The sequence below is a fragment of the Typopeltis vanoorti genome, chromosome 16 (genome assembly GCF_054136105.1).
Source record: "Typopeltis vanoorti isolate ZY-2024b chromosome 16, IOZ_Tvanoo_1.0, whole genome shotgun sequence".
NCBI lineage: Eukaryota > Metazoa > Arthropoda > Arachnida > Uropygi > Thelyphonidae > Typopeltis > Typopeltis vanoorti.
In genome coordinates this window covers 15090336-15110152 of record NC_143564.1, presented here as the reverse complement: position 1 = coordinate 15110152, position 19817 = coordinate 15090336, and the positions used below count along the sequence as shown (strand labels likewise).

At 34.9% G+C, this 19817-nt stretch overlaps 1 protein-coding gene across 1 annotated transcript in view; it reads right to left on the bottom strand.

The window, feature by feature from the left end:
• The window catches only part of LOC150097861 (uncharacterized), a 501089-nt gene that overhangs the window by 10825 nt on the left and 470447 nt on the right, over positions 1 to 19817 (bottom strand). Inside the window, exon 15 of the mRNA XM_090406613.1 lies at positions 11525 to 11614. Within this exon, the coding sequence (XP_090262739.1) occupies positions 11525 to 11614 (90 nt within the window). The remainder of the gene's footprint in view (positions 1 to 11524; positions 11615 to 19817) is intronic.

The following is a 19817-nucleotide window of genomic DNA, read 5'->3' as shown; positions in this document are numbered from 1 at the left end:
CATGCTTAATGATATGACTCATTCATCCTGATTTACCCTCCTAACCTTGGATATATCTGATATTGCTTCCTCCAGATAATCCTTGACTATCCTCTATGCACTGTGAACATCCCTTGCAGATCTTTATGGTACTGATTCAAGCTGCCTTCTGCATTTATTATAATCACCTGCATTGTTGCTACCTCCCAAGTCAAGATGATATAATCACTCTCCTCAGTTGGAGGCAAAGTAGCACCTTAGTTATGGATAGATCTTCTAATCCTATAACCAGATCCAACTCTTTCATACTCCTCTCTATCACTTCAAGTAATTCTCTCTTAGAAAATGTATAAATTCCATTTCCTTCCTGCCATGTGATCTCTCTTGATTCCAGTCTAGGTCACTGAAGTTTAACTCTCCCATAATAATTACTTCACTTGCACTCATTGAACTAATCTGCAGATGCAGTCTCCCGCATCATTCCTGGCTAATAGCAGCAACTATTTGATCATCAGACAGTTCAGTATTTTTGTTTATTTTAAAATTATCTGCACTTCTACATTTTCAGATTCATCACTTGAGTTTACCTGAAGGTAAACTCAATTTTTATAAAATCAACAACTGCTAAATGAATGGGAAGATTAAGGCAGAGTAGTAAATTTTCAACTGTTTCCAAATTTTTCCCATCACCCCCACTCCATGTGTTATTATAGCCAATGTTTTTCTCAAAATTATTCTCAATTCCTTCGTTTGTAACTGCACAATATTTTGAATATCGTCGTAAGAAAATAATAACTATTATTATTATTGTATGGGCATCTCCACGGAGTCCAAAGACTCATTGTAGGAGACCCAAACTATCCAAAATATCTATCATGCCTCTCCTTGAACTCACTGACAGACAAAGCACTCGCTTTCCATTCATTCACAATTTCCCAAGTGAAAAATCTAGTCCTCATGCTGCTACTAACATCTTTATTCAACTTCTAGGGATGACCTCTTGTTGTGGTCCTTCTAGCAAAGTGGTAAAACATTTACCCTGCATCAATCCTATAAAATCTTTCAAGTAACTTAAATGTTTTTTCTATCATATCTGCTCTTTTTCTCCTATCAACTAATTTCTGCAATCCAAATACCCTCAATCTATCTTCATATGGAACATTCTGCAGACCACTTACCATCTTGGTTGCTTGTGTATGAATCCTCCACTACTTCCTCATTCCCAAGAAATCCAGGAGACCAGACCTGAGCACAGCAATCCAGATGTGACATATCAAGGCCTTATAAAGAGGAATAACAACATCCTTATCCCTACTCACTAGTGTGTTCTTCAATAGTGAAGAATCTTATGAGCAACCTTAGCAATATGTCCTCTAAACTTCAATTCTCTCTCTGTCTACCACCATCCCTAAATCTCCAGCTTCATCAAATTCCCTGAGTGCAGTTCCATCAATGTGGTACACAGCTTGGAATCTATTTATCCCAAAATGCATAACTTTACATTTCTCCATCTTAAACTGACACCCATTATCTTGTGCTCATACTGAGAGTTTATTTAAATCTTCATGCAAGCTTTCCACATCATCTTGATTAACTATTACCCTATCTAATTTTGCATCATCAGCAAACAACTGAATATTTCCTTCCAGGTTATTTCCTATATCATTTATGTACAAATTAAACAGTAGTAGTCCTAGCACTCAATCTTACAGCACACCACTAGTCACCTGCTTTCTCCTGGATTCTGTTCCTCCATGTACCACATTTTGATTTATGTCCATCAACCTTCCTCTTATTCACATAACCACGTCATATCCATCCCCATTTGTTCTAATTTGCATAACAGAGTTCCATGTAGTATTCTGTCAAATGCCTTTGAAATATCCAGCAGAATCATCATGTAGCCATTTCCTTTATCCAATTCAGCTGTTACACTATTATAAAAAGTTAGCAAATTACTAAGGCATAACCGATCCTTAACAAAGCATGTTGCTCCCCATACAGTATCATATTCTTATCCGTCCATTCTTGAATTTTCTTTCTGACAAGCTTTTTATAACTTTTACCACTATATGCCTGAGATAGATTGAACTCTAATATACTACTGCAGTCTTAGACCCTCCTTTATGCAAGGGAATTATTTTGCCTTCTTTCGACTCTCTTGGAACTCTATCATAGCTGAGACTTAAATTAAAAAGTCTAGTCAGAGGCATTGTCAGTTCCCTGGCACATTCTAGTAAAACTTGAGCTAATATCCCATTTAATCCCACAGCTGAATTTACACTGAGATTCTGCAATATCCTAAGAACTTCTAATTCATTCATCTCTGTTTCCACATCAGTCTCTGTCACATATGTCACAACAATAACCTCACTTGGACAATATACCCTTGCAATGTGGTCACTCAGTAACTCAACTATTTTATCTACTTCTATCACATCATCACCTTCAGCACTCATTGAGGTTAATCTTCCACTTACTTGCCACATAACAAAAGAACTCTGGGATTTCCTTTGCCTGCTAAGCTAGATTCTTCTTGTAACAGATTTTGCCTTCCTTACCATGCTGGTCACCTTTCTCTTTATATACCCTCCACAGCATTTTCTTCTTCTGCAGCTCATGCTTGATATTATTCATCCGTCTAACTCCTACTTGATTAACCCTCCTTACCTAAGTATACGTCTGCACAGTTAGCCTAGTGGCTATGTGCTTTGCAACCATATGCCTGGGAGTGTCCTGGGTTCAATTCCCATCGCCGACGTGAGGAGCTTAAGGATCTTTTTCAAACATGCCAAGTTAGCCAGTCTTGGGCACGAATAGCAGGTTTTTCTCCCAAGTTTATCTGGGTTTTTCCTCCCGCAAGCAGGCAAACTGGCCCTGTGAACACACACTACAGCCATAGAATATACTGGGAGGCTAGTCACCTTATCCTTAGAGAGTATAACTTATAAGGGCTTAAGATAGCCCTGTAACAGGCCAGTAGGCCTAACATGTAGAAGGGAGAAGACCTTTAGTATACAAATTAATAATGCTTCCTTTAGATGATCCTAAACTATCTTCCTTGCCCTGCAGCATTTTATGCCATGATACAGATTTAAGCTTTCTTCTAAGCTTGTCATAATCACCTGCCTTAGTTCCACACATACCTCCCTTCTTGACAGAATATTCCTCATGTTTTACAATCTCCCAAGTCAAGACCACATGGTCACTTTCACCAATCGCAGGCAATGTGGTCACCTTGGTTATGGATAGCTCTTCGAATCCTATGACCAGGTCTAATACTCTCATACCCTAAGTCCCCTCTATTACATGTTGCTACAAGTAATTATCTCTTAGCTGGTGTATAAATTCCACTTCCTTTCTGCCATGTGATCTTTCCAATGTATCTCCATAGTTGAAGTTCCTTCCCCACCACCATAATAATCACTCGACCTGCACTTATTGTGCTAATTTGCTAATACATGTCTTCCAAATCATTCCTGGAACCAACTGTATATATTGTACACACCATACTGCTTCAAATGAACAGCCACCCCCCCCCTATTCTTTTAGGCTGCAATTCAACAGTACTCCTCCCCCATCGTATCTTATCTGAAAATACTAAACCCTTTATATTCTATCCCTGTAACTACATCATCTGCTGTTAGCCAATTCTCATTAATGCCTATAATTTTTAACGCGGTTGCACTAGCCAATGCCAAAAACTTCTTGTTCCTGATAATATTGGCATTAGTATATAGAAACTGCAACATCCTTTTAGGACCCCAATCACCCTTACTTTCCTGAATTGACCACACTATTCCATATTTTTGCTTGATAGACTAGATTTAGTACTTGATCATTCTCAATAATTAAAAACTTTTGCATCATCTGGGTGAACAAAGAATACCAAATATCGTTTATATTTCTTTATTTTTATTAATAGATTCTCTGATTACATGATTCTGTTTTTGAAATTGATTCACATGCAAAATAACTACGCATTGTTCAAATTGTGATTCCACGTTCAGGACCAATATGGATATACTCTCATTTAATTTTCTAACTTTGATAAATTTTTGACTTTTGTAATCAATCTTGATTCTGTTTGCACTTTCTGAACATTAAATATTTTCTTCAGCACTTGTTTTATAATGTGATTCATGCATCTTTCTAAATTCCTCATGTGTTTATTCATTTACATGAAATCTGCTATCATTTCAAAGCTTGAAATTGATTCATTTTCATTTTGAATGAAAGTAAAGATATGAAAACTATAAAAGGAGGAAAAATTAAAATATAAATTATAAAATAATTTTATTATATTTTATGTTACCATCATGTTATCAAATGTAATCCAAATAAAAAAAAAACAAAAAAAAAAAACACTTTGTCATGAATTAAGTGCAATAAAAATATGTATTATGTGGGTTGTTCCATTGCGCTTGACTTATAGTCATATAATGCTATTATTGTATTATATTCAAAAGAAAGAAAAATCAATGTATAAAATAACAAATAAAATTATATTTCTTGCAGTCATTAAATAGTTTCATTAATGTGTAACAAATTATCCTTTTACTAAAATTAAAAATTATAATAAATTTAACATGTTTCTCTTTCAGATTTGTATATGTAAAAGGTCTTGAGTTTCAAGCTGCTTTTCCTGAGACTCGAGACAAGAAAGATCAGAAAATTTCTTGGGAATTACCAAGTCAGAAATCCTAGTGTGTGTGTATGCGTGCACACACAGAAAAACAGAGAGAAAAAGAAAGACAAACAAAAAAGAAAAACAAAATAGGGTTCAAATTCTTTAGCATTATCAATAGTAAAGTAACCTGGGACGTGGCATGAAATGAGTTTAAACACTGAACAAGACTATCTATGCAGGCAGTTAGTTGTTTATTTTTTACGTGTATTAACTCATGATCTCATGCTTCAGATGTTGACCTTAACAGGGGGGGGGGGTTGAAACAGTGAGCATTAACTGTATTTAATTAATGTTATTTATTCTGAAAATAATCTTCTGTGTCTGTTAACTTCAAAACATGCAAGAAAAAAATATAAATGAACACACTCAAATTTCAATGGACTAATTTGGCTTGACCTGTTTGGCTGAGTAGTTAGAATATCTGCTCTCCAGCCAAAAGGCTGTGGGTTAAAATTCTGCCATGGACATTGGTGTAGGTGATGATGGTAGTTGCAGTTCGTTGTAGTTGGTGGATTGAGTGGTGGAGACAGAGAGTTGTAGAGTAGGTGCCCTCCCTCGATGAGTCCCCTGGACTCCATAGAGGTGTCACGTAATAATAATAATAATGTTTGTGCATCAGAAATGACTCCTACCCTATGTTGCCTATATGTACTCTCTTATTGCACTGGAATCTATCCCACAACTGGAAATTGGCATTTATTCAACCCATTCCCAAGAAGAGTGACAAGTCACTGCCATCCAACTACCACCCTATCTCGCTCACCTCAGTTCTGTCTAAAGTAATGGAAAAAATCAATTCTCAACTCCAACACTATCTTGAAGTAGTGTACACCACCTAATAAATGACTGCCACTATGGATTCCGTTGCTCCAGATCAACTGGAGATATGCTTACATATGTCACCCATCTCTGGACAAATGCCATGGAGAAGTTTGGCGAATCTCAAGTGGTTGCACTTTATCTCCAAAGCCTTTGACCGGGTCTGGCACAAAGGCTTACTAAGCAAACTAACATCATTTAGTCTGACCCAGGACTTCTGTATTGGATTGGCAGCTTTCTGTCTGGACGCACATTATGTATGGTGGTAGATGGTTCCTTATCCTTTCACCATTCCACAAGGTTCTGTCCTCTCACCAACCCTTTTCCTATTATATATCAACGACCTACTTCAGTTGATCTCCAACCAATACACAGTTTTGCAGATGACAGCACTACACTCCTTGCTTTCATTTGATAAACCTTATCCTACACAACTCACCTCAACCTACAGAACATCAACCACCATCACAATCAATTCCAATCTCCAAGCCATCGTACAATGGGGTTCGAATAACCTCATCAATTTCAATGCTAATAAAACACAGTTCTGTCCTATTTCCCATAAAAAAGAACCATTTTTTCCCAGTATCCTTTTTGACGATATCCAAATTTCCAGACAGTTTGAGATCTCTCTTCTTGGAATACTCTCATATCAAACCTCTCCTGGCATAAACACATCACAACCATTGCATCCTCAGCTTCAAAAAAAACTAGAATTTTCTCTTTTGGTCAAGATATTACTTCACACCTGAATAGCTGTTAACATTATACAAATCACAAATCCACCCAGCTATTGAGTACTGCTCCCACATATGGGGTTGGGGACCCTAAAAGCTCTCTCAAAATGCTTGACTCAACATAAATAATATATATATATACATATATATATATTAATGAAATAAAGAGCCAAAAGGCTTCACTTTGGCGATGTTTGAAATTATTTAAATTAAGGGGATATTTAATTGCACATTATTTCAAAGCCAAATAAGAAACTCTAAGATAGGTGTTTGCTTATGCTTGGACTTGCCGAAATTTTATAGTTTGCTATATTCGGCATGAAACTCTTTGATTTCTATCTTAGAATTTCTTATTCAGCTTTGAAATAATGTGGGATTAAATATCTCCTTAATTTAAATAATTTTTACATTGCCAAAGTGAAGCCTTTTGGCTCTTTATTTCATTAATTTATTTGTGCGCCTTTTTTGACAACTCATACTGTGAAGTATTAAAGCTATTATCACTACAATCTTGGTATTATTTGGTCTACCTACTCACTGATGAGACTCCAATGAGGGTTGAAACTGGTCTGGGTAGTGACCTGTCTCCCTTAATGTAAAACAACATACATCTCCTACGGGATGGGTTTTACATTAGGGCTAATACTAAGAACAATGATCGTACCTTTATCCACCTTTACTGTGAGTTTCCCAGTATTGTACTACCAGGTGTTTGCTTACACTTGGACTTGCTGAACTTTTATAGTTTGCTATATTCGGCATGAAACTCTTTGATTTCTATTTAAAGTTTCTTATTCGGCTTTGAAATAACGTGGGATTAAATATCCCCTTAATTTAAATAATATATATATATATATATATTTTTTTTTTTTTTTTGAGAATTCATATACAGCACTTTCATAAAAATGTTCTCTTATTTCATGTAATGAAAAAAAAAAAAAATTTTTTTCCCCCTAGGATTACTTTCCCAAGGAACAATAAATTCCTAGGGAAAGCATTGACTGGATCTGCAAAAAATAAATTAGGTGTACATGGAGATTATGTTTTTGGAGATTTTAATGACCCTGTTCGAGATAAATTCTAGATACGAATTAACAACATACATTATATCATATACAAATTTATTATACACAGTCTTGTCATAAATACTGTTACAACTCTGCAAACCATTATGCTGCCCACTGAATTGTGTGAGCCTAGTTCCATTAGTGGTGCTGTGTGCAGCAAACATTCGCATGTTTATCACTAGTGAGAGATTTGTATAGCTGTATGTATTAACATACAGTGGGGAGACTATGAGAATTGTGTAGCTGTAATAGCACTTCACAATATTGAAATGCAGCCACCTGGTATTTTCAACAACTAAAAACACTTGGGATCAACAGGATGTTTTAACCACTATTTTTAACCACTTAACAAGATTAACCAATATAACAATGCAGAAGACATATCTGACTGCCAAAGAACAGGTCAACCAGACTGTGTTAGGAGGAGGAGGGGTGGTGGTAATAATGAGAAGTTGCATTTCTCTGAGAAAGGAGTCAAAACCTCCACCAAAGTGTATCAAGACACTGTTGGAACCTGTAGTATGGTCCCTGAACAACACCTTGCTTCATGGTAGGCATTGGACCTTCCAACAGGACAGCCCCTGCATCCAAGGCAAGGACCACACAATAATAGTTGTAGGTGAATGTGCTTGATCTCATATCACCATCTGCTTGGCCATTTGGAAGTCCCAATCTGAATCTATTAGACTTCAAATTGTGGTCAGAGCTTGAGAGAACAGCCTGCAAGAAACGATACCCCAACACTGCCAGCCTGAAGATGGATTCGGAGCAAGCAGTGGCAGCATTTGTATTGGATGCTGTGCATGTATGAAGGCAAAATGAGGGAATTTTGAACATCGAGTGCTACTATATGCGCATTATACATGAGGTTTGTATGTGCTAAAAGCTGTAAATGATTTACCAATAGATTAAAGGTTTATGCACTGTTCAAGTTGTAACAGCATTTCAGTGGACTACATATTTAATTTATTTTATTACATATTTAATTATATATGATAATAAACAGTATATGCACTGTTCAAGTTGTAACAATATTATGTATGATAATAAACAGTAATATAGAGCTAAAAATACCTTTTGCCATACTATTGCAACTATCTTCCTAATTCTTATTTCTGCCAATTACAGAAGCTTTTTTTTTTCATACAGATGGTAAACCAATTAACACATTCAACTGAATTAAGTTGCTAGTAATGACAACTGTGTGGAGAAAAAAAAACTTACATTACATAAGGAGTAGGAAAGATGTTAGAGTAATAATAATTAACATTAAGTAAACCTGCTTGTTTATCTGAATTATTATACTGAAGATGAATTATGAACTTATGAAATCCTGGATTATATAATTAAGATCCAGAGTCCTGTTCATTTTGAACAAATTTATATTAATAAATAGATATTTATTTATTTCTTATGGACATTTTACATTCTCATATTCTAACAGCCATGTAACTTGGCTTCGAAGGAACCTAATCTAGTAAGTGTATTAAGCATATATTTTCTTACTGGTTCTGTCTTGCAGCACAATGGAAAAACCTGAGTTTGTAGAAGAAAAACTCTGCAGTTATAGTATGAGACTAGTTACTTTCTTGACTTTCTTTTTACATCCCAAATGGGATTCGAAACAGATCTTTCTAACCAAAGGACATTATCATTGCTGACTGAGCAACATGTTCTAAACATTTGGTATTTTATTTATATTAATAATATAAAATATATAATTATTGGTGCATGTGTAGTCCTGTGGTAATTCTTCTGCTATCATACTACTAAACTTCCAGAAGAAGACCATTATAAGTTTGACAATTCTACTTGCCCATTAAAGGAACTCTTTTAACTCAAGTTAGCTAAGATTTCTTCTCCGGGAATCTAGGTTTTAAACCTCACACCTCAGAAAATAACTACAGAACTAGAATTGAAAAGAATTCTAAAAACAGAGGAAAATTCATATAAAAAACTTTAATACTGTGGAATTTTTGCCTAAGTACCACAGGCATTGTCAGTACTGGATCACAGAATGGCAATTACACAATAACAGACAATTCTAATATTCCTAGGGAAAAGACAATTCTCAGGAAAATTCTTCAGTAATAAAGTTTTTTACGTGAGTTTTCCTCTGTTTGTATTATTCTTTTGATTATGCCAACTCACAGTATTTCATTATTGAAAGAGAACTCACCTTATTTTAAACAGTATAGCAGTTAAGAGAGCCTTTGTAGCTAAGTCGATAAAGACAAAGCCCTTGGGTTGGAAAGACATGAGTTTGAATCCCATCTAGAATGTGAATCTTTATCAGGACTTTTTAACTGAAAGTGTGTTAACTGGTCTCATATGGTGATAGCAAGGATTTTCCTCCCTGAAACTGGGGTTTCACATCACACAATCAGGCAAACCAGCCAATAGAACATACACAATTTACAGACAAAAGAATACTTATAGGCATAGAACCAAACATCTCATCCAGGAGTTATGGTTATGAAATCCAAGGATACTTGGAAGAACCACTGATGATGATGATGTATCAGTTAAGGTTTAGGAATATACGATGACAACAGTTGTTGGCCCATATTCTGATCCTGAACTCAATCATCGTCAATAACTAAGAATTGATACTGGCTGTCAACCAATTTCCAAAAGGAAGTTGGAACTGAACAACAACAACAAAAAACTTCCACTACACACTTTGGGAATAAAAGGTGTTATTGAATTTATTTATGCAAAATGAATAATATATATTTATATTCATTAATAGAATATAAAAAATAGGACTTTTCACAGAGACTTGTTCATTGTTTGGTAGAACAGGAACCCTAGATCAAGTGGCAAGTCTGATCAATAATATATATATTGATTTATAATGTACACCTTTTTTGTTGTATCATTTCCTACATGGAGGCAAAAGATGATTTCCAGAATACCACATGGATGTTATTTGATTGGGATCTGGTGAACTTAGCAGCCATTAGATTGGTGTTCGTGAATGAGTGGACAGTATCTACAGTAGTTGTTTTAATTCTGACCAGCAAAACATAACCCATACCCCACCATCCTGAATAGTGGAAATGGGAGGTCTCTCACCTTTATTGTTTGTACCATATATTCATCAGATACACGCACCTTCCTTTTTCTACTCTAATATTCAACTGGCATGCAGCTGACACCACAATAGTTGCTTCTTTGATGATGACCTTTGGTGAAGGGAGTGTGTCATGTGGGCCTTTGTCCTTGTAACCCCATACATGTGAGAATGCAGTGCATTGTTATCTGGGATATATGGTTCCTGCACTCTTCATGTTCTATTGTGAAGTCAACTATAGCTACTAACCCTTCATTCACTATAAGAACTGTTTTACTTTTATAGGTGCTAGCTTTGTCTGTTTAATGCCGTTCTGTGTATACTTAATTCACTGCAGAGTGTGAACAACCAATACTATGCTATATCCAAAACAGAGACATCTGATGTTTGAGGCAATGAAATTAACATGCCCCGTATGAATTTCTGATAACATTGCTTTTTCTCATGACTGCAACCTTAACACTTTGCATAATCACATACCCACCTGCCCTGTGCTAGTGTACAGTTCTACATTGCGTAGAGGGTAGCCATAATTCAATGTCATGATACTGTTTATTAATTTTTTTTTTTTAATTTATTCTTTTCTTAACAAGTTTAACTTCTAAGTCTTCTTTTCTACTATAATCTCAAAATCAATGTGCATGCAATTCACTGTTACAGATTGTAGGATGAAATGTAATTTATTTGATATTTATATAATCCAAATTCAGATTTTATTTTCTTCTCCCCATGAGCTGGTTCACACATTATTCATATCTTGAGAATAAAAGTTCATGTGTAATTCAGTCCACCCATTAGAAATAAAATATACCATTCAAATACAGAAATCTCTTAATTATTAGTTACTCACATACTCTGAAAACAATATATTCTTTCCCTCTGTATAGCTTTTGTTTCAATGGCATGCAAGCCTGATACCTAAACAGATATAGGACAATTTCTAATGTCCCATCCCAGGAATAAGTACAGTATGAAATGATTTGTTCCTTTCTCACATGACTGTGATAAATAAACACATGTCAAATGGCATTTTATCTTCAGTTGAGTTTTTTATTACATTTTCTTTATTTTTAAAATATATGAAAAGTAATTGCCAGGAGAAAGCTGAGTGGAATAAAAATAACACTTTCAGTCAAAGTAAAAATAATATCAGTACCTATCTCAGCAAGGCCAGCAACCATAGATCTTGCACGTGCTCTACTTACTGAGAGAGTTGTTCTGGGATCTCTCCTAGGTGGAAGGGGTGCTGTAATAAAAGAAAATCATACAAGGCATTAGTACAGTTTATATAACTCAGATTAGACACTATTCATGATCTATACAATCATTCCTTAACTCTTAAATGGGCATTCTAGAGAATTTTGTGCTGTAGTGCAGGGAGGGGGGGGAACACACACACAAAAAAAACAGCATACTATCGATAACGCAGTGCTAGGAAATCATTATATAACTCAGGCGTGAGGAACATTTTTTTTTTTTTTTTTTTTGGCAAATTCATCCAAAACACACATATTGAATATGATTTTGAGAGCTTATGATACGTTGTGATTTGAAAATCAAAATAAAAAAGTAGTAAATACATTTACTACTGAAAATACAGTAAATATAATTATAATTTTATAAACTATTACACATTTTTTATAATGTTAGTCAAGTTGCTTTTTATTTTATCGTCCTACATGTTTCACCAATTTTTCTATCGGCATCTTTATAAAAAAAAGTGTAATAGTTTATATACATAATAGTCAAGAAAAATACCACATAATTATAATTTTACTAAAAAAATAAATTCATTATTTCTATTTCAAATTTTATCTTTAATGTACTTATTTATTTATTTTTAAGTTTTGGTAAATGTACAAGTGTTCTTTTACATATTGTACATGTACTTTCCATTATCTTTGGACAGTAAAAATTACAGCCTGATGGGGACAACCTGAAGTGACCTTTGACTTTCCAATGGAAAAAGAAAAGATTATTTTCTTTTTCCATTGGAAAAACTGAATTGTATCTACTCAAGTCACAAAGTTATCTGTCACGCTCAGCTCTGTAACCTTATTTATTATTAGTTCCTTTAGCAGAAACTATTGTTATGGAAGGTCTGCCAAATAACAAAATTATACAGTTGGATACACCTATTATTTGATTTTGATGAAATGAATGTCTAATCAAATGCACTTAATAACTACTACATTTTTTGACACCTGGCTGATATAGTAATGGATAATTTAACTTTAAAAAACAAAGCCAATCCCATTCCAAGTGTATTTTGTGTGTTTTATATTATTATTATTGCTTTAATTTAATTACAGAAAGTATTGTATGGGGAAAGATAAGTCTAAGAGAATGAGGGTGACCAGTGGAGTACAACAAAGTTTGTCTCTGGATCATTTTCTAAATCACTAATGGATATGTGGGTGGTCTAAAAAGTTCTCAGCTTAACAATGAAAAAACAAATTTATAATTTCAAAATTATTTTTATTTTTCAACATAATCTCCCTTAAGACTAATACATTTATTCCAGTGATGCTCCCGTGCCATTTACCTGTCCCTGTATTGGTTCTCAGTAAGATCTGCAAAATACCCCTCTACAACTGCAATCACCTCTTGATTCAAAGAAAAATGCTGACCAGCGAGGAAGAGTTTTAATTTTGGGAAGAGATAGAAGTCAGAGGGAGCCAAATCTGGGGAATAGGGTGGATGTTCCAACAATTCATAGTGCAGATCCTTTAATTTTCCCGTTGCCAAAACACCTTTGTGGGCAGGTGCATTGTCTTGATGAAAGATGATTTTTTTTCCTGCAAACCAGGTCTTTTCTCACGAATTTTTTCGTCTAGTCTGGTTAAAAGATCGGAATAATATTCCACGGTTATTGTTTTACCCTTTTCAAGATAATTAATAAATAAAATGTCTTTAGCATCCCAAAACACTGATGCCATGACCTTGTCTTCTTTGGCGCTGAACAACTAGCTTCTATCCACTGTTTTGACTGCTGTTTGAATTCTGGTGTTTACTGGTGAATTCAAGTCTCATCCATAGTAATAAATCGATGCCAAAAATCAGTTTTATTGTTGTTAAAACGCTCGAAGCACTGTTCAGAGATTTTCATGTGAGTGCATTTTTGATCGGCACGGCACCCATCTTGCACAAAGCTTTTCTCATTAGCAATTCTTCATGCAAAATGTATCCAACACGTTCTTTTGAAATGCCTATAGTCTGAGCAATTTCACGTACTTTGACTCGCTGGTCATCCAATACCATATCATGCACCGATCAATGATTTCTTTTGTTGTTACACTTTTTGGACATCCTTCATCTTCAAGGCTGGTACGGCTGTGTTTAAACTCAGCAGCCCATTTCTTAATTGTCGAAAATGAAGAACAAGAGTGCCCATAAACTTTTATAAACTTCGAATGAATTTCTTTTGGCATTAAACCTTCTTTTACAAAGAATTTTATAACTGCATGATACTCAATTTTATCCATTTCAAGGGATACAGATAACACCTTGGTTTCTGACAGCTGTATAAAAAAAAAACTACTTGATAGATGACTTGCAATTTCACATGAATACTTATGATAGATGTACCAACTTAGAAAAAAAACTCTTGCCGATAGTGTTGCCATTTATGGTTGAGGCTGAGAACTGTTCAGACCACCAACATATATATATATTTCTTCATTGATGTTACAGAGTACATGTAATGGCTAGTTTCAGTGTAGCCAAATGTAAAGATATACATTTTGAGATGAAGAAATTCTGAAAGGCATTATATTAGAATTAATTATGCTAAAAGAAATAATAAGGCTATGGATCTCAAAGATGGTAGATAGGAGTTAAAGTTCAAGAACCACATTGCAAGCATAATAAAAATCAAAGAAATCTTTCTTTCAACAATGATTAAACAGTGAGCAGCACTTATTATAACAGATCACAATACCATTTTTGAATTAAATAACTTGAATTAAAAATTATCCTCTACATTTGACGAGCAGAGACAAGCAAGTTATTGTACCTCTGTACCGAGCCTTGATAAGACCTCATCTCGACTACTGTGCCCAGATTTGGTCACCTTGGTTCCTTCTTGATGGGGAGGAGGTGGAGAGGATCCAGAGGTGAGTGACTAAGATGATAACAGGTCTATGGAATGAACCATATGAGAACAGGTTGAAGATTTGTGGGTTGCAGAAACTAGTTGATAGGCGGAGGAGGGGAGATATGATTGAGACATTCAAATTGCTAAAGGGATTCTATAGGATTAATTCAGAGGATATTTTTGAGATCAGGACTGGTGGTGAGAGAACTAGGGGGACACCTATGGAAGCTGGGCAAGAGTGTGGTTAGCAGGGGTGTTAGAGCTGGGTTCTTTACTTTTAGAGTGGTAAATGAGTGGAATAAGCTGCCAGAGTCTGTTGTGGGTGCTATGACGGTGAACGCGTTCAAGACAAGGTATGATAGATACTGTGAGAATGTATTCGCATAGTTGTGTGGACGTGATGTTTAGGGCCTCCTTCGATGAGTCTAAGGACTCCTGGAGTCGCCCGAAATAATAATAATAATAATAATTTTGAGGTCATAGTCCAAAGTGCATACACATTTTGCAAAAGCTACTTTATCATAGCACTACTGTAAGCTACATATCTGAAAATCACTTCGCTGTCTATCCTAACATCTTGTGGCAGAGAACAAATATATCATAACATCAGCCCTAAAGTATATTTCCTTGTTCATCTAAGTGTAGTGCCTCAAGAACACTTAGTCCTATTTTACTAACATCAGTATAACAAATAATTACTATTCCAACTAAGCTCCAGCTAAGCAGCTTTGCTTAGCGACAGCAGATTTCATAGTGTTATGTAGTGTAGAGTCCTCCTGAGATAAGTCCCTGGACTCCATGGCAGTGTCATATAATAATGCTGAAAGAAATTCACTATAGCAAAATATCCACTGTAGTAAACTGTTCTCCATAGTCCCTATGAGTTTGCTGTGGTGCAAGTTGATTCCCTCCCCCCCCCCCCTCCTTTTTTTATCTAACTCATTTCAAGCCTTGTTAATTTATACTTTTGCCTGTTTTGTAAGGATAGGATTCTGTACACACATGTGTGTGTGTGTGTGTGTGTGTGTGTGTGGTGGGAAGAGTCATCATGTTGACTTTTTCTTGATCTTATAAGTGCTGTAGTTTTTTCAAGTAAAGTTTGAAAGCAGGAAGATTAATCTGAAATAGACATTACTGCCTTGTTAATGTTAACTTCAGGATAATCTCATAACCATACAAATTTAGTTAAGAAGACTGCAGAAATTAACTTTCAAGTCACAGGACTATCCCTCCCACCACATACACACCCAGCAAGGATGTATTAAATCCCATCTCCACACAAACATAATTCTAGGCAAAGTATAAATTAGCAAGATGGGCTAGAATAACAAGGATATACATACAATGTGTAGGCTTTTCTAGAGAAAGGACATATTATAATTACTATTTTCCAGTATTAAACACTCACAAAGAAGTCAAAAAGAAATTATGTTTTGATTCGACTAGTTTTGTGAAACAACTTTGTTTCACTTCATTAGGAAATAGCATGAATAAAGTAAAAAACTACAAGCAAAGTAATAACCGTTAACATTTCTAATGAAGAAGATTTACAAATGGTTAAACAATGGAAAGTGCGCATTCACTGTTAGACTGGCTGCTGTATACAGCTGGAAGATACATGTGTGTCGTAATGGATTAAGAAAGACCAGATTTGATGAAAAAACATCCCTTTTTTTTTGTTACACTGTAAAGGATACTTCATCATTTCAGCTGACTCTCTGAATGCTCTTGAATAAAAGTGGTAATCAACATAGAGAATTTCAGTTTGTTGCCATTCCACCACATGTTTTATATATGTTGTGTGTGCTGCCTGCCTTGATTTCTTTCATTCTCAATGTCTTTGATGTGTTTCGATCAGCAGATCTGCCAGTTTGCCCTATGTAGTGTTGCCCACAACTGCAACTGACCTTGTAGACACCCGGTTTTTTATGTGGTGGTTTAGGAGGTTTCAGTTGATTGAAGATTTTGTTGATTGGGTAGAAAGTGACTTTTTAGATTTTTTTGTAATGCAATCTTTTTTTTTTTTCTTTTATCTGTGATTGACTGCTTGGACAGACTTTCATAAGAAAAATCAGAATGCATTAGTACTATAAGTAAAGAAAGAATGAAAAAGAAGCTTTCAAACTTTATCAATGAAAGAAACAGCCATTATCAATAAAATGGACTGAATGATATAATCACGTAATCACAAGAAAAATATTTATTTAACCAAATATTTCAGTCTGGAAATAGCAGACCATCTTCAGTGGTATTACAAGAACAGTTTAAAAAATACAAGCTAGAATACTAACAACAGATCATTAAAATTAGAACACACCGCATGATGTTATATCACTAAGTATGAAAATGAATATTTTGAAGTAGAAACGTGATTGAATTTGCTATTTAAAAAAAAAAAAAATTAATGAGTAATCTTGATTAGACTTTCCCAGATTTTTGATATAGATATACAGTCATTACGATTATATTACTACTTACTTTTAATGAGATGGTTGAGCTTCTCGGCCCTTGCAGAGTTGCTGGATATCTGGCTCAATATTGGTCAAATTCAGTCGAAGATCAGCACACACACACGAAGATGATTCCTGTATTTTGTTTTTATTTGAAGGAGCGATGAAAATCCTTTCTCACAAAGATAGGTTGTAGAGAACTGCATAATGAGTTTTAATGCTTCTTCAGATAATTCGGGAAATTCACTTCTCACTGAAGGTGAGATCCAAAATCGAACCAAACCAAGATCACGGAATTGCATTTTAAGTCACTGTCACTCGAAAGCTCAATTGACTGTTCTTTTTTCGATAATGAAAGGTCATTCTCGTGACTGCAAGCCTGAAATGGATTGTGAACCCACAGAAATTTCTTATAAAAGTAATTCGGAAAATATGTTTCAAAGTTCCATTTCAGATTTTTGAAGTGGGTCACAAACCCTTTCCAGAAACTCAGAATCAACAAAAATATCATTTTCCACTAAAAAGGATTCCAATGTTGGAAAAGGTGCAAATTGTCTGTCTTTTACATAATTAATCCAAAAAACCAGTTTTTTCTCGAATGCCTTTATTTTGTCGTAGGCATCAAGAACAAAGAATTTCCCTGAAGGGAGAGATTTAGTTCATTTAATTTTGAAAAAAATGTCTGAAAGATAGCATAGTGTTGATAACCATGCTTTGTCAACAAGGAGTGATACAAAATCAGAATTACTTTCATTTACAAATAATAAAACTTCGTGCCTTAACTGAAATAACCTTGTTAATACTTTTCCCCTGGAAAGCCAGTGAATTTCAAAATGAAGCAAAAGTTGTATATATTCACTGCCCATTTCATCGCAGAATACTGAAAATAACCTGTTATTTAATGGTCGAGCTTTAATAAAATTAACTAGCATTACAGTGTTATATATTATTATTATTATTCAGGCCTCCATGGAATCAAAAGACTCATCGTCGGAGGTCCTTTCTAAGAAACACAAGTCTATCAAGACTCATCAAGGGAGGCCCCTTCTAGGAAACACAAAGTCTATCATACCACTCCTTAAATGCATTGACCGTTCTCGCTCTCACCACTCCATCAGGCAATGCATTCCATGGTTCAACCACCCTCCATGCAAAGAAACTCCTCACATATAGCACAATTTTAAATTCTGGTGGCATTCCTTTGGAGGCTAACGCTTCCCTATGTATGAAACAATGTACCCAATTCATATCCGGAGCTACTTCCTTGACCATAGAAACAACCCCACTATGCCTGCCTGTAAGGGCACAAGTTCCATCCGAACAGAAGCCTATACATTTTCCCCACTGGATCCCTTTGTGTATTATGTAATTATTGAGAGTGTGAAATATCTCTTCTCCAGTTGTTTGGGATGGCAAAGTTCTACAAAACAGAATATCATCACGAATGTTGTTATCATGTGCATATCTTACGTAGCATATTAACCGCACATCACTTGTAACATCTCATCTATTTGTAATGCATAATAAGGGCTCTTCTTAACTCTTTCGATTAATCCACGTCACCTGCCATATCATTAATTCTGTGACTGACAGTGTCATTTGAAAGAGGAATCAAATCAATATCTTTTAGTAACTTGCTGCTAAGTTTTTATCACATCTTTTATAGCTGGAAGTAGTAAATTTTCCCCAATAGAATGAGGTTTCCCTGTTTTCACTATGTGCAAACTTAAGAAATAGGATTCTTCCAGTGCCTTGCTATTAATGGAACCCATGGCCAAAACTATATCTTTCCCATGATTTAATGTCCCTAAGTGTTGCTGAAAAAATTCAATTGGCTTATTTTTCACATCACAATGTTTAGTTTCTAAATGTCGTCGGAGTTTCGTATGTTTCATGCACTAGCTTGACAACACTTCAGAACACAAAACACATTGAGGTTTCTGTTCACTTTTATCTTCACACCAAGTAAACCTGAATTCCATATATGAACTGTTATATTTCTTACTGTATTTTTTCTTTGAACTGCTTGTTTCTTCTTCTTAAATAGTATCAGATTTACTTGCCGTTACACTTGTATCACAATTAGGGTTAGCATCATCTGTTTCATTTGCCCTTCTTTTCAAAGTCCTAGTTCTAAGCCACTTTTCCATTATTAAAAAATGTTTCCAAAAATATATATAAATATATAATACTGGGGTTAACTCAGGACACACTTTGTCCAAGTATCACTTAGCATTTCTCAAGATATACTGAGCCTTGGTTGAAGGAGGGAAACCTTCAATAATAATAATCAATAAACAACAAGCCATTGGTTGAAATGTAGATAACAGATGTTCACTTCAAATCTGACAAAACAGCAAGGGAAGGTGCAAGCAATAAAACTATATTATTGTTCACTTCACCTTTCTTTTATTATTGTCATTCTGCTGCTACAAATTTAGCATAAGAATGATGAATAATAAAAAGGGTGAAATGAACAACAATATAGTTTTATTGCTTCTGCCTTTGAACATTCTGACGATATTTGTTGTTTTTTTAAGTCTCCATTTGATTTCAATAATTTTTATTGTAGTATATTAATATTATATTCAATTTTAGTAATATTCAATATTACTTTCATTCATTACAAAATTCAATTTTAATAATATCAATTTTCAGTAATATTATATTATATTCAATTTTAATTTGTTTAGGTAATTAAAAAATATATATTTATTTAATTAATTTAAGTCTGCCTTGCGGACCACCTGTCCTCGTCGTGGACCACAGGTTGAGAAACACTGCCTTAGGGGACTTATAGGCCAGAATGTGACATGTTTGGTCTGGGTGAACATAATGCCCGTGGTGAAAGACTGCAAGCACATATTAGTCATTTGCCCGTGCCAACAGATTAGTTATTACCA